At 37.2% G+C, this 16,228-nt stretch overlaps 1 protein-coding gene across 1 annotated transcript in view; it reads right to left on the bottom strand.

Annotated features, from left to right (window-relative positions):
- Positions 1-16,228, bottom strand: part of LOC110455756 (dynein heavy chain 6, axonemal-like) — a 122,433-nt gene that overhangs the window by 94,464 nt on the left and 11,741 nt on the right. The window contains exons 9-19 of the mRNA XM_021506115.1: positions 15,887-16,002; positions 14,687-14,749; positions 14,022-14,289; positions 12,830-13,007; positions 11,944-12,128; positions 10,379-10,459; positions 8,767-8,840; positions 6,464-6,481; positions 4,364-4,502; positions 3,066-3,303; positions 2,529-2,646 (exon numbers count right to left, since the gene is read on the bottom strand). Of these exons, the coding sequence (XP_021361790.1) occupies positions 2,529-2,646; positions 3,066-3,303; positions 4,364-4,502; positions 6,464-6,481; positions 8,767-8,840; positions 10,379-10,459; positions 11,944-12,128; positions 12,830-13,007; positions 14,022-14,289; positions 14,687-14,749; positions 15,887-16,002 (1,478 nt within the window). The remainder of the gene's footprint in view (positions 1-2,528; positions 2,647-3,065; positions 3,304-4,363; positions 4,503-6,463; positions 6,482-8,766; positions 8,841-10,378; positions 10,460-11,943; positions 12,129-12,829; positions 13,008-14,021; positions 14,290-14,686; positions 14,750-15,886; positions 16,003-16,228) is intronic.

Below are 16,228 nucleotides of genomic sequence, written 5' to 3'. Positions count from 1 at the left end.
CATTTAATCTTTGAATTAGAAAATACAGATATATATTTTCAAAGTATCCAATTACTTGTAATTATTTCATTTTATTATTTTATTTGCCACAACAAAAAACACACAACTTAAATCATGCTGAACGTTGCCTATTAAACCGATTATAATTGATAGTTAGTCTGGTGCAGCAGACAATTGGTTCTAACAAGAGGCCCAGGGGCCTTAATAGCTCACCTGGTATTTTATTTTTCAATTTAAAACCTGCTGAGTACCATTCAGGTTTATCAAAGGAGTACAAGTAACAAAGTTGCATCTTCCATTTATAAATATTCAATTCCCTTTGCCCAAAGATTCTCTAAAACAAGTTTGGTTAGGTTAAAATCCCTTCAACGGTACAGAAGGAGAAGGATCTTTAATGTTTTCCTCTATTTCCCCTAATGGGCCCCACTAATCTGCCCCAAAGAAGGGGAATCCACACACCTCAGTTTAAACAAAATTGATTCTTTTCTCCCTAAGCATGCTTCAGACTGCATTTGGTTTAAATCCCTTCACTTGTATAGTAGGAGAAAAAAAATCCTCTATTTCCCCTATTGGGCCCCGCTCCTATGCCGCCAGAAGGCCCACACCCTCCGTTTATACAAACTTGAGTCTCCTTTGTCCAAAGATGCTCTAGGACAAATTTGGTCAAAATCCTTCAATTGGTTGAGGAGAAGATTTTTAAAGATTTACCTATTTTCCCCTATTTGGCCCCGTCCCTCTGCCCCCAGGGGGACCATACCCTCCGTTCATACAAAACTGAGAACCCTTTGGCCAATGATGCTCCAGACCAAATTTGGTCAAAATCCCTTCATCGGTACAAAAGGAGAAGGATATTTGATGTTTTCCTCTATTTCCCCTAATGGGCCCCACCCATCTGCCCTTAGAAGGAGGCCCACACACCTCAGTTTATACAAAATTGATTCTTTTGTCCCTAATCATGCTTCAGACTGCATTTGGTTAAAATCCCTTCACTTGTATAGCAGGAGAAAAAAAATCCTCTATTTCCCCTATTGGGCCCCGCCCCTCCGCCCCCAGAGGGGCCACACCCTCCGTTTATACAAACTTGAGTCTTCTTTGTCCAAAGATGCTCTAGGACAAATTTGGTCAAAATCCTTCAATTGGTTGAGAAGAAGAACATTTTTAAAGATTTACCTTTTTTCCCCTTATTTAGCCCCGCCCCTCTGCCCCGAGGGGGGGCTATACCGTCCGTTTATACAAAACTGAGAACCCTTTGGCCAATGATGCTCCTGACCAAGCTTCAGACTGCATTTGGTTTAAATCCCTTCACTTGTATAGTAGGAGAGAAAAAATCCTCTACTTCCCCTATTTGGCCCCGCCCCTCTGCCCCCAAAGAGGCCACACCCTCCGTTTATACAAACTTGAGTCTCCTTTGTCCAAAGATGCTCTAGGACAAATTTGGTCAAAATCCTTCTATTGGTTGAGAAGAAGAAGATTTTTAAAGATTTACCTATTTTCCCCCTATTTGGCCCCGCCCCTCTGACCCCAGGGGGGTTATACCCTCCGTTTATACAAAACTGAGAACCCTTTGGCCAATGATGCTCCTGACCAAATTTGGTCAAAATCCTCTGAGCCATTCAGGACAAGTAGCATTTTAAAGGAAAAAGTTGACGGACGTCGGACGCCGGACGCCGTACGCCGGACGCCGGACGCTGCACCATGGGATAAGCTCACATGGCCCTTCGGGCCAGGTGAGCTAAAAATAGAACCGATTCCCATCACGAGGTGGTATAAGAGTAATCCTTATTCGCCCTACACTGCCGCCAGTAGAACACACTAGACCCCGCTTGCATCGCATAGGGTACCTGAGTTAAGCCTTAGTGTAGACGAAATAGTGACAAAACATGACGGCGTCGTATACGTAGTTTCTTTTTAAAAGTTCGCCGTCATGTTAAATTCGGCCTCAGATCGGAAGGGTGAAAGGGCGCCAAAGTTAAACTGCGGTGTTTCCCGGTATACAGTACATATCTCGAGTTATAGAGGAAAACGCCCGATTTTTTTCATCATTTTTAAAACGGGCAAGGGAGTTCAGCTTCATTAGCAACACCATAAACAGACATTGCTATTGTGATTTGAAAGAAGGATTCTTCCTACAGCTGTTTTGACCATGCAAGCCTCAGAGTTACTAAAGTTTCTTAACTTATGAAATTCCTTAACTTTATATTTTCCATTACAAAAGCTTTATATTTTCCATTACAAAAGCTTTATATTTTCCACATTACAAAAGCTTTATATTTTCCATTACAAAAGATTTATATTTTCCATTACAAAAGCTTTATTTATCCATTACAAAAGTTTTATTTATCCATTACAAAAGCTTTATATTTTCCATTACAAAAGCTTTACATTTTCCATCACAAAAGTTAATGAAAGCCTCAGAGTCACGAGCCTTCCTTAACTTACAGAAATCTTTAACTTGAAATTTTCCATAGAAAACCATTACAAAAGTTCATGAATTTATGTCTTGAAGACAATTTCGAAAGCCACCCTACTTTTTCTCCTTTTCCTGGTAGGCGTAAGCGAATCTGTTTCTCATCTGGTTGTCGTCCTCATCCTCGTATTCCTCCTCAGACGAGTCCTCCTCCCCACTCTCACTCGTTTCTTCACCATCTTAAAACAGAACATGAGGCCGTTGGGCCGTAACAGTCATCAGAGTTCTACTAAAATTGGGTTTTTTATTGGCAAAATGCGAAGTAGAAATAAGCATGTGTTTAACACACGACAGAACATGCAGAGCAAACATGGCAATAGCTGAGAGTCAGTCTTCTCCAGTATCTTGCTATCAGATGTCAATTATTGATATTCAAATTATGGAATATGGAATCACACAATAACACCTTGCCCTAAGCCTTATAATTATGAAACTTGAAAAAAGGTTGTTAATATTTTAAACAGATTTCACCTCTGACCACCAATAAACATAAATGTCATTACTTCAATAACTCTGATATCCAATCATCCCACTTCCTGGTCAGTGGACAGTGGTCAGCAAGTCAGTGCCAGATTTATAATGGTCAATGTACACTCACCTGACTCATTCTGCTGCTCAGTGGTAAATTTGACTGACTTCTTGTGAATGGAGTCTACTTTGTCATCAAACCTTACACGGGAGGTGTTGGACCTGATGGAGCTCCGGTCCCCTCTGGAGGAGGCGTACGAGGAGGAGAGAGCTGCTGTCACTCCAGGAACGTTCAGCATCAGTTGCAGACTGAAAACACATGCCGTCACCTCCTCTACCTCATCGCGGTGCAGGATCTCACGAAGGATCTACACACAAACCGTAAATAAAACCGGATATTTTACCCTGTTATACCAAAACATTCATTACTGTTGAATGGTGAAAATACTTAATATTCTCATACTTTCAGATTTACTCTCCAACAGGTAGAAAAATTGAAAACTGGACAAGGCCCAAAAGTTAGAATACAGAATAGAGGAAAAGAACTAGTTTACACATAGTTCACACATCTTAGAAGTAAGACAGTTCTATATACAATGTTTAACTTGACACCTAGCTCAAACTTTCATTCAAGACATTTGGGGATTAACTGATTATCCTGATCTTGATAAAAATGATCAGAAACTCCATTTTGGTATATGAGTACACATTGTATTCGGTAAATGTATATTTTCCATAAGTTTTTTATGGAGTGCCATTTGTTGAAAAAAAATCTAAAATTAGAGGCCCAAAAGGCCTGTATCATTTTAACAAGCCATTCAGATTGATATGTCTCGCCTGTGCCCCGCGTTGACCATCAGTGCACATATCAGAGAAATTAACTTAAATGCAAAAACTTGATGTTGATGGAGATGCGGACAAAGTCAATGGACCATGAAAGGTAGGCCGCATCCAGCATTTGATGCATGGGAAAGATGTACTACGTAAGATGCATTTTTGGTCCAAGTTTGGTTGGTTTAGAACTTATACTGTTAGTTAAATTAAGTTAAATGCAAAAACTCAATGGTGACACTGCTGCCGCTGGAAAAGCAACACCTTAGTCTCGCTTCTGCTACTTCGTTGCAGCAAGACAAAAAGCCCTTCACTCCAGCATGCTATATTATCATGAGGTTCAGCTTATTGGTTTTTCAAGAGGTCGCTGAATGATTTTAACACATTAGACCCCTGTGACCTTGAATATGTATCATGGGAATTCAATTAAACAGACTTGCATTGATAGTCCTTCATCCCATAGCCAAATATCATCACCAACGTGCACAGCCTATTGGGTATTCAGAGTAAGTTAAATTTAAATGAAAATGTTGACTCGGACAGACAACAGACATCCCATCACATGGCTATTTAAGTAAGGTCAGCTAAAATCTGTACCTCGTCTGCATCTGGTGGTCCTTCGAAAAGTTCTGGCTCGTCAAAATCAAAGTGTGGAATCAGATAGCCCTGTTCTGATTTCTGCTGTTTCCGGGCCTGGAATGGCTTATAACTAGCAGAACTAGCTGCAGACATAGGTCTGAAAAATAAAAAATATTGCTATTATATGATGACTAACTGTGTCTAAAACAAAAAATAAGTTAACAAAATAATTTTAATGAAAATCATTTACTATTAAGCCAGAATGATTAAAACTGTAAGCCACTGACTCTCCAATTAAAATAGTCAAAATGAAAAATAAATAATATCATTTTCAATGTGAACAAAATTATCTGATCCCTCATTAACTTCTTCGAACATATATTTTCAAATTTAGTTTGGCAGATCTTATTTTCAACAGTAGCAATAACTGATCATTACAATATTATTATTTTTTATTTTTTTATTTTAATTGAAAAACATAAGTAACAACAACTTATTCCTTTTGAAATTGGTGAATGATTCCAATCATCTTCCTCTTAAAATATATAAAATGTGTGGCAATAAAGATAGTATTTAAAGATTTCTGTCACTTTTAACCCATTCACCCCTTAAGATACATTTGAACTCTTCCAATTCAAAGGTTGGAATAGTTCATAATGAAATTTCAGGGGTGAATGAGTTAACCATCCCATCCCTTTATTTCATTTCAAGGGAAGAGGGATACAGTTAAATTATTGAAGAATGTATTATAGCAGAAATAGTCTTTTAACAATATACTGGTATCAGATATGACTTTGATAGAACAGACAAATTGTAAAATAACACAAAACCACACATACTACAGCATGTGATCTACCGTACTAAATCTACTGTATTTACTTTTGGTCTTGAATATTTGTTAAAATTGTGAAGTACCGGTAAACATTTAACCTGCATTTCACGAAAAATCATGTAATTTGTATATTTTATATATTTTGGTTTTTGCTTGATTTAAAAATAAAATAAAATAAATAATGGTACAACTACCACGTAGTAGTCAGTATTCAGTATATGTTTGTATATTCAGTATATGTTTGTATATTCAGTACATGTTTGTATATTCAGTACATGTTTGTATATTCAGTATATGTTTGTATATTCAGTACATGTTTGTATGTTCATTATATGTTTGTATATTCAGTATATGTTTGTATATTCAGTATATGTTTGTACATTCAGTATATTTTTGCAAATTACTAAAAAACTCAATAAACTCTAAAACAACTAAAATGAAAATATTTAACTTCATAATAATCTGAGTTAATACAAGTAACTCACAATTAAGTGAAAACTATATTTAAAATACTCTCATGTCAAATTAACTCATTGACTCAATACTTTCATTATCAAATTGACTCATTGACTCCCTGCTCTCATAGTAAATTGACTCATCAACTTGATACTCTCATAATCAAACTGACTCATTGACTTGATTCTCTCATAATCAAATTAACTTGTTGACTCAATACTTTCATGTCAAATGAACTCATTGACTAAATATTCTCATATCAAATTAACTCATTAACTCAGTGACTAAGTTAACACTTTTTCACAATGGAGTCAATCAATAAGTACATTTAGTGTAGAAAATATCTCAGTTTATATTTAACTCAATTTCTATTTTAAACTATTGTTATTGACTTTGTTTAGGTATTATCATTAAATTAATGTAGTTAGGTAACTACTCACATGTAAGTGCTATAACTAACTCAGTTACTCAATTAATTATAATAAATCAATTAAATTTTCCTAATCTTTTTTAAAGTTATTTCTATCTAAGTAACAAATATTGATTATTTCACATTTAACTCTGAAACTCAATTAAACTTGTGAGTAATTCATCCACAGAGATTTATCACAAGATTGCTTCAAACAGCTAGACATTGAAACTAGTAGTGAGTTATAAACTCAACATCATTATCTCACACAAATCCATTAAAACTGTGAGTGATTCTAGATTATTTCACTATTCAAATCCACACAGCTGTATCACATGGTAACGTAAAACAACAAGGCAGTGAAACAGAAACAACTATTAGTGGGGGGGGGTGTCAACATGTTCAAACTCAATGTAGTTACTTCAGTTCCCTTTGTCTCCTGAAATGGAATTTTATTTTCATATCATTTTAATTCAAACAACAGGTACAAAGGATTTGTACTATGCTCACCTATTTTAAATGGTAGTACCAAAATATATTTCAGGCTGAAATGATGAAATCTTAAGCAAGCAACATGACAAACATTATGACCCAAGCTACTAGGCAAATATGACCCCTTATGTCATGGTTTAGAACAAGTCATTTGAAATTTTTAACACATTTGACTCTTGTCAAGGTCAAGGTCATTATCTGACCAAAATTAAAGTTACAAGCTTAGATTCATAATAGTAAATGCTAACAGCAGGATTGTAAGATGGATGGACAGACAATGGTCAACAAACACAATGAATGAAAGGATAAACTCACAGGGAGTTATGATGTGTAAATGTGTTTGAATGAATATGAGATTAAATTCAATTCTCCATTCAAATTAAAGAATGTTTACCTCACAAAAGATAAGTAATTTACAGTTACTATAATAAAACAGATTTCCATACTTTTTAAAATAACCCTGCTGACCAGGAGAAATAGATTCACAAACTTCTCAAAGGTAACCTTGACTGGAAAAAATAGGTTAACATACTTCTCCTCAAAGGTGACCAAGGCCAACTGACCAGGAGAAAGAGGTTCACAAGCTTCTCCTTAAAGGTAACCGTGGCCAACTGACCAGGAAAAGAGGTTCACAAGCTTCTCCTCAAAGGTAACCGTGGCCAACTGACCAGGAAAAGAGGTTCACAAGCTTCTCCTCGAAGGTAACGATGGCCAACTGACCAGGAGAAAGAGGTTCACAAGCTTCTCCTTAAAGGTAACCGTGGCCAACTGACCAGGAAAAGAGGTTCACAAGCTTCTCCTCAAAGGTAACCGTGGCCAACTGCCCAGGAGAAAGAGGTTCACAAGATTCTCCTCAAAGGTAACTGTGGCCAAGTGACCAGGAGAAAGAGGTTCACAAGCTTCTCCTCAAAGGTAACCGTGGCCAACTGACCAGGAAAAGAGGTTCACAAGCTTCTCCTCAAAGGTAACCGTGGCCAACTGCCCAGGAGAAAGAGGTTCACAAGATTCTCCTCAAAGGTAACTGTGGCCAAGTGACCAGGAGAAAGAGGTTCACAAGCTTCTCCTTAAAGGTAACCGTGGCCAACTGACCAGGAAAAGAGGTTCACAAGCTTCTCCTCGAAGGTAACCGTGGCCAACTGACCAGGAGAAAGATGTTTACAAGATTCTCCTCAAAGGTAACCATGGCCAACTGACCACAAGAAAGAGGTTCACAAGCTTCTCCTCAAAGGTAACCGTGGCCAACTGCCCAGGAGAAAGAGGTTCACAAGATTCTCCTCAAAGGTAACTGTGGCCAACTGACCAGGAGAAAGAGGTTCACAAGCTCCTCCTCAAAGGGAACCATGGCCAACTGACCACAAGAAAGAGGTTCACAAGCTTCTCCTCAAAGGTAACCGTGGCCAACTGACCAGGAAAAGAGGTTCACAAGCTTCTCCTCAAAGGTAACCGTGGCCAACTGACCACGAGAAAGAGGTTCACAAGCTTCTCCTCAAAAGTAAAAAGGCCAACTGACCAGGAGAAAGGGGTATAAAAGCTCCTCCTCAAAGGTAACCATGGTCAATTGCAAATGACCAGGAGAAAGAGATTCACAAGGCCAACTGACCAGGAGAAAGAGGTTCACAAGCTCCTCCTCAAAGGTAACCAAGGCCAACAGACCAGGAGAAAGGGGGATAAAAGGTCCTCCTCAAAGGTAACTGTGGCCACCTGACCAGGAGAAAGAGGTTCATAAGCTTCTCCTCAAAGGTAACCATGGCCAACTGACCACGAGAAAGATGTTCACAAGCTTCTCCTCAAAAGTAACCATGGCCAACTGACCAGGAGAAAGAGGTTCACAAGCTTGTCCTCAAAGGTAACCATGGCCAACTGACCAAGAGAAAGAGGTTCACAAGATTCTCCTCAAAGGTAACCAAGGCCAACAGACCAGTAGAAAGAGGTTCACAAGCATCTCCTCAAAGGTAACCATGGCCAACTGACCAGGAGAAAGAGGTTCATAAGCTTCTCCTCAAAGGTAACCATGGCCAACTGACCAGGAAAAAGAGGTTCATAAGCTTCTCCTCAAAGGTTACCATGGCCAACTGACCAGGAGAAAGAGGTTCACAAGCTTCTCTTCAAAGGTAACCATGGCCAACTGACCAGGAGAAAGAGGTTCACAAGCTTCTCCTCAAAGGTAACCGTGGCCAACTGACCAGGAGAAGGCAGTTTACAAGCTTCTTTTCAAAAATAATGCTGACTTACCTGGAATAATCCAGTCGACTCATGGTAGACATCGTTTCTGTGTCATCATCAGGATCAGAGCCATGTCGACTTCCCTGCAAATCACAACAGTCAAACAATTACGATACATGGTTTGAGATGCACTACATATGAAACAAGTACTGTCCAAGTTTATTTAGTCCAACACTTTAACTAGATATCATAAAACACACAGCTAAATGCAAAAACTTAACATTGATGTAGATGCTGTCATAGTCACTGGACCATGAATTATAGGGCACATTCAGCAACTGATGTATGGATTGGGGTGAAGTATATAAGGCGCAGGTATTGTCCAAGCTTGGTTGGTATATAGCACTTATACCTTTTGAGAAATAGAGCTTAACGCAGAAACTTAACGTTGACGCCGACGCCGGAAAAGTAACACCTAAGTCCAGCCTCCTTGACATCCGTCACAGGGGAGACAATAAAGTATGCAGTTTTGTATAATATTACTGATTAAAACTAAATTAGATAATATTTACAGCGACACAAAAAATAGTTCTGGACAAAACAGTATAGTTATTTATAGCTACAATACACATTGCATTGAGTTTTGCAAAGTACTTTTCTGGTTTTCTGAAAGAAAAAAATATGAATCGATTCTAAATTTTTCTGAAATGAATAGACACTAAATGTTCTGCCAAGTGAAAATAAAATTTTGAGATGAGTTGCATCTATCTCATATGACATGGAAACAGTTCAAGATCCATTTTTATCACATTACATTTTCCATATATTAGCAAAAGCATGCAAGTAGATGGGGTCACACCATTTATACTACTAACAAGGCCATTTTTTGGCTGGCATTCATTTCAGATTGAATGTCCTTAAGGTGCTCTATAACAAACGGCTAAACGCCACACCTGATTTTGGGTTTTAAGGTCATTAAAGGTCAGAGGTCAAATGATGTCAATATGATGATATTTTTCCTTTTTTCTTTTTTTTTTCTTCTAAGCATATAATAAGTTTTAGCATTCAAATAAACATTATGTTTATATATTTATTAGTTTAAATAACACTGCTTGATTAAACACATTAAATTTGTAGGTTAAATAACAAAAAAAAGGAAAATTAATTAAGCATATATTTGTTCTCCGAGTCATATTTGGAAAATAACAGTTACTGTAGAAAGATATTTTTTGCGACATTCTTCACTGTTTTCAATTTTTGAGATTGAGAATAAAACATTCAACCAGAAAATATCAAAATTAATACATGTTGTGTGAAACGCATTGACAGGATTACATCATCTAAAGTTAAAATGGCAGAATCTTTCTGCTCCTCTGAATTTGCAGAGACCGCTTACTTTCAGAAAACACATCTTAGACTACAGACAGATAGGCTATATTTGTTTGAAGCATTTATTAATGCATACAAAAGACATACATATAGGTTTGTTAGATGAAAAACACAACATACATAAACTATTTTTTGTACATGTATATGAAAGTAGCACACAATATAACTGTTCAGACTGTCCTCCCATTTTGTTAAAAATTCAAACCAAACATATCACTGTTAATTTATTTGCATTAAAACACTATATTAAAGCTGTCAGACACTCCAGAGTTACTGCCCCTGATTTGTCTACCATTTTGACAGGTTTTGGCGGAACCTCATCTTCCTCAGGTTCGGGAGTGCTGCCTTTTGACGAGGGAACATAGGATGATGCCTGATACAGAAATTGACAGAGGGAATGTCAAAGGTCAATGAGTGCATTTATATGTTGTCATGGCAACTGCGGGTATCCAACAGAAAGGGAATGACATGTTATGGGAAGGGAAGATGTTTTAGGGAACACTTTCGATAAAAAAAATCTGCACTGTTAAGAAGGTGAAATATATTTTAAGTGCTGTACATTTTTTGTAAATGTTTTTTTATATGACTCCATACCTGCAACTAGTCCAAATATAATAGATCTTTAATGCAATGTACATGTATTTATACCGGAATGAACAGGCAAGCCAAAGACTGTTTTCTCTAAACAGAGAATCCCCTAGCACCTAACACACAAAGAAATTTTAATGGAATATATAAACATTTATAAAACGACGACTCAAGCTAATACTTAGTTTGATTTTGAATTTGATACTTGCAGTATTTTTGGAAAATTGATAACTTCTTTGATACAAGAAATTTAGCAACAACCTAAATGACAAAAACAATGTTTAGGGAACTACTGATGCTATGGCTTACGACAAGGGATTTCCATGTTACAGGGTACCATGGTGTGGGGGTTTAAACATACATACTTACTGTAACTCGGCTGGCGTGAGACATGGATTTTTGGGGTGTTTTTGGCTGTTCATAGATACAGTGTCAAAAGTTAAATTGATAAGAAATGCAAAACAACTTAAATTCATGATATATCTGTTATACAAATTCTGATATTTTCAAAAATCAAACAATACAATATTTGAATCACAAAAGATTCAAGGACCTTACCGTCACTGTCCTTCTGACAAAGTAGTAGTTTTGTTTGAGATTGACAATCAGAGATCTGAATCAATCTGTTCCACTTTAAAACAAACTATCGGATTTTGAAAACTTTTTATTTATAAAACATATATCCTTGTTTCACTTATCCACGCTGTACCAACAACTACCAGCTTTAAACCCTTTCATCTTAACTTATTAATTCAACCCAAACTCATACAATATCTTGTCAATTTCCTAGCATGATATTTTATCTGTATAAATGTTATCCTGGATCTAATAACAATTTAAATGTCACCACTCATATATCTAATGATACTGCTTTTCAAGGAAGTAATTCAGAGGAAAAACAGCCTTTTTCTACTATTCTTGCTGTGGCTGAAAGTCACAGGAACGTCAACATTGACCATCTCCTTCTGAATGGGGTAGGCTAATATACCGACCCTGTATAGCAAGTAGTTCCTGAAAACTGATCAATATCTGAAAACAAGATGGCTACTTAAAATGTATGTACCAATCACATAAGTGCTCAGAATGAACTTTACACAAACTAGTGATCTGGTAAAACGCCCGCCTTTACACAAACTAGTGATCTGGTAAAACGACCCACCTTTACACAAACTAGTGATCTGGTAAAACGGCCCACCTTTACCCAAACTAGTGATCTGGTAAAATGCCCCACCTTTACCCAAACTAGTGATACTTGGTAACATAGCTCACCTTTTCTTCATCCTCATCAGTCACATTGTACGAGGACACCAGGTGATCGACCAAATGTCTAACTGCTGTGACCACCAGCCTCCGCAGCATCTCCAGCATCAGGTAGTCCACTGACCGCAGGAATCCGGCCAGTCGATTCAGGATCTTTCGCCACTCAGCTATCTCAGCATAGAGTGGCTTTATAACTGGAAAGAACCAAATATATTAAATAGAACAAATGTCACACCAAGTCCCAATATGTTGGCCTCCTGGCCTGCTTCCAGGGCGAAAGTCAGCAATTGATTAAAGTAGGTCAGATATAACAGACCTTTGTGTATTGATAAGACTATAACCTCACCAGCTATTTAATGGTGTTAGCAAAATATTAAAGATCCTTACAGCTCATTACATTAGGTCTCATGGTTCCAAAGATAAAGTTGTTTGAAGGTTTTAACACATTTGACACCTATGACCTTGATTGTGGGTCAATGTCTTTTATTTTAACAAAATTGACAGCCATTCTTCACAGCAAGCTGAAGGCCACATATAATTTACTCTAGTCCTTATTGTTCTTTAGAAGAAGTTGTTTGCACATTGTAACAAATCTGACCCTGTGAGTTTAAATGTGGGTCAAGATTACTGATTCAAACGACCTTAACAGCATCAATAACAAATCATGTATGAGGGTGAAGGTCAGTCATTTGAACAAACTTGCCAGCCTATCACTTCAGCAACCATAGGTCATATGCCATTCACCTTCAAAGGTTGCACCTCAATTTTACTGTAGTGCAACCCTAGAAATGTTCCTAACAGGTCAAGTAAACATATAAGTAGGATAAACTGCTGAAATACTCATACTCTATAGGTCTGGAGAAAATTTCAGGTCTTGGCTTTGCGACTTACTTACCTTTCTTTTCCTCTGTCTTTTTCTTTGTATCTGGGAGTGGTATATCGCTAGCATACTTGGAACGTAACTTCATTTTTGAAGTGACAACCTTGACTTCTTCCTTTGGCTCCTTGACAACGACCTTCTTTGACCCCTCAGTTCGGATACCGTGTGTTATACCTTCCATTTCAGCCACAGTCTAATATAATGTAAACAATCGTTCGTTTGTTTTTACTTCAACATATTTCATTATGTTCATTTACTATATTATCGCTTACAAAATTGTTTTCAAACGGAGCAAAGCTCAAATAAATGCTGAACAATATGATATAACGTCAGGTCTGAAAATGGCCTCTATCTTGAATCTGTTAATTTTTTCACCCTTAAGATATATATGTATATATAAAGTTTATTTATTTTACAACAATTATGCAACAAGTTATTTCAACTTTAACCTAAACCTAAAGAGGTTATAGTAAATATGAACAACTAGAACACTGATAGGTCAGAAAGGGCCCTGCCATGTGCTTGGCCGTACCCTCACCACGACAACCACCTATGGTCTATTTTCAGTAACAGTAGTGACCTTGACCTTGACCTTAAAAACTTTTTTAAACTCCCTTTTTACATCTAAATATTACAGTGTATCAAAATGTCAAATTTCTTAAAGATTATAATTTTTGGGGGATTTCAAGATAAGGATTGTAATCCCCATGGTCTATTGTTAGTAAGTGACCTTGACTTTTGAAAGTTTTTCAATCCTTTTGCAAATCGACATATCACAATTTATCACCATGTCAAATTTCAGAAAGATTCAACTTTCGGATTTCCGCAATAATATCCTGAAACGAAAGTGTGGACAAACAGACAGATGGACACAGAGATGACTAGAGGTCACCCGCATCTCTGATGTGGGGGCCCCGAATAAATACACATATCATCAGTTATGGGAAAAGTAGACCTACTTGTATAACACCAAAAAAAGTGAGGGGTACCATGACAAAATTGCATGTAACACATTAACTTAAAGAAGAAAAAAAATTAATGGAAATTGTTACCCCTTGGGTTAATTTTTAAACATATTTTCACTGTAGAAAACTAATTCCATAGATCCACTTGTTGCTATAATGTAGATTTTTTTTAAATATATGTCACCTGCGGTTTGTTAGAGTGTCTGAAGCCGTTTTCTTTTTCTGAAGAATTTACTACTTACTGCACAAGATTCCCAGACAATGTCAATAATTTTCCTACGGAGAGCGTTGAGTTTCACCAGAGCAAGCTTTCCCTGTTTCTCCTGGATGTCTCTGAACTCCTGTAGAGTAAGGATGGTTGAACGGTCCATACTGATGAGAGATACAGCACTCTCACCCTCCCCGATCCCTCTGTTGCTGCCACAGGCGGCCTCACACAGACTTCGGACATGGATCAGACAGCCCTGCAGGACCTCATTGGCCACAAACAGGCTCTTGTATAGGACCACCCTTTAAACAAACAATTTCACTTATGATTTCTAATTTTTATATCAAATATGAAAACATTGTATGCTATCCATGATGTATACTGGGTTTTGTAAACAAGAGTCCTATCTTTTTATTTATCTGATTAAGAACAGAAAAATAAAAAATTGAGACCATGATAATCATCTTGAACATTTTATTGAACCAAATAATTACAATACAGTAGTAACAAATAATTACATTTAAAAATATCATTATTAGGTGTGGGTAATAATACATGTGTTTGAGAAAGTTCCACAAACATTATTTTTGTACTCAATAAAATCAGTAAATTAGGTATAATGCTGACATGGCTACATGGATTGATTTACTAGGTAGTTAAGAAACATACATGACAAAAGTATTAATGTTTTCTACTCACTTGCTTTGTGCACTTTTCTGCAGGCGGACATTTCTCTTCCACATCTTGAAAGTCTTCCATAACCTGAAATAAAACAGAAAAAAATCACCCAAGTCATCATCTTTAAGTTAATTCTGTCATTTATTTTTAAAATCGTATTGTTAATACTATATGTCATCTGACTTAAACAAAACTAGCAGAAACCTATTTCTTATTCACCCCTGCAAGCCAGAGTGAAAAAACTGTATATCAGGAAATCTTCGCCGCAGTTAAACTTTCGCCTTTTTCGCCCTTCCCTATGAGGGCGAATTTATCATGACAGCTGATATAAGTTTTGACTAGGCAAACATGTACTTTGTTGGCAAAGGGCAAATATTTGTCTTGGTGAAAATTTTCTCGTATACAGTACCATTACTTTCATCATAAAGTACACAATTGACCCAAGTGACCTTGAATGAGGATCAAGGTCATCTATTTACACCTACAAAAATAACCCTTTGCCCCCGGAAACTAAAGGCAAAATGGCATTACTCTTGTCTCATGGTTCCTTTTAAGTTGATTAATAGTTGTAAGACATTTGACCTCTCTGTCCTGGGAGGCACAGTAGTCTAGTGGTAGGACGCCGGGCACGTGAATGAAGGGCTGTGGGTTCAAGTCACGGCACTGTGTTTTATCTTTGAGCAAGAAATGACAGCACTGGCTGTATGCTCCCCAAGGGGTTGAGAAAGATATTGGCTTGTTGTAAAGGCCCTATAACCGCGGATAATAATTTGTGAACCGCTTTGAGACAACCTACAAACTAGGTTGTGATAAAGCGGTATATAAGAACCTCAAGTTACTATTATTATGTATTTGTGACATTGCAGTATTCCATAGACCTCCTATTGCTAGTTGTTGCTATACTGTGATGCTCACTTTTCCAAAAACAAAATTAAATAGAAGTGTTACCAGTAAATGTATTATAGTATCTGCATCATTCTCTCTTATCCAATTTCACCCACATACGCTGTCTCCAGCACACATACACACATGCATGCATACACAACACACATGGAGGCACGACCTTTAATGACCTTAGCTGTTGATAGGGCGTCAGACCCTATACAACCCACCAACTCTTTTATCCTTAAACATTTGGTTGGGTGCAGCCAGCTGATGTTGGATTGAAATCCAAAAAAAAATTTAGATGCATCAGTGGAAGAGTGAATACAATGTTCTCACCGGAATTTTACAAACACTGGGAGCTGATAGATCATGTAGAAAAGTCGTCTCTCCCACAGCCACCAGAGGGCAGGGTTGTTTACTGACTCCGCGCTTCCATCTTCATTCTGTGTACACTGAATACGTAAGAAATCAATATCAACAGTAGCTTCAATCATATAATAGATTTACAATAAAAAATAATAGTATTAAAAAGCATTAACTAAAAACTGCAAACATCAACATTTTGCCCCTCTTAATTTTTACATTTCCGGCTTAAATATTATCTTGTGGCCCTTTCTCTAAAAAGTGCAGTTTTTTTTAAACTACCAGCAGATTGAACTTGTCATCTTATTAAGGTGT

Source organism: Mizuhopecten yessoensis, unplaced genomic scaffold (assembly GCF_002113885.1).
Source record: "Mizuhopecten yessoensis strain PY_sf001 unplaced genomic scaffold, ASM211388v2 scaffold8365, whole genome shotgun sequence".
NCBI classification, from domain to species: Eukaryota; Metazoa; Mollusca; class Bivalvia; order Pectinida; family Pectinidae; genus Mizuhopecten; species Mizuhopecten yessoensis.
This window is presented reverse-complemented; position numbering and strand designations above follow the sequence as displayed.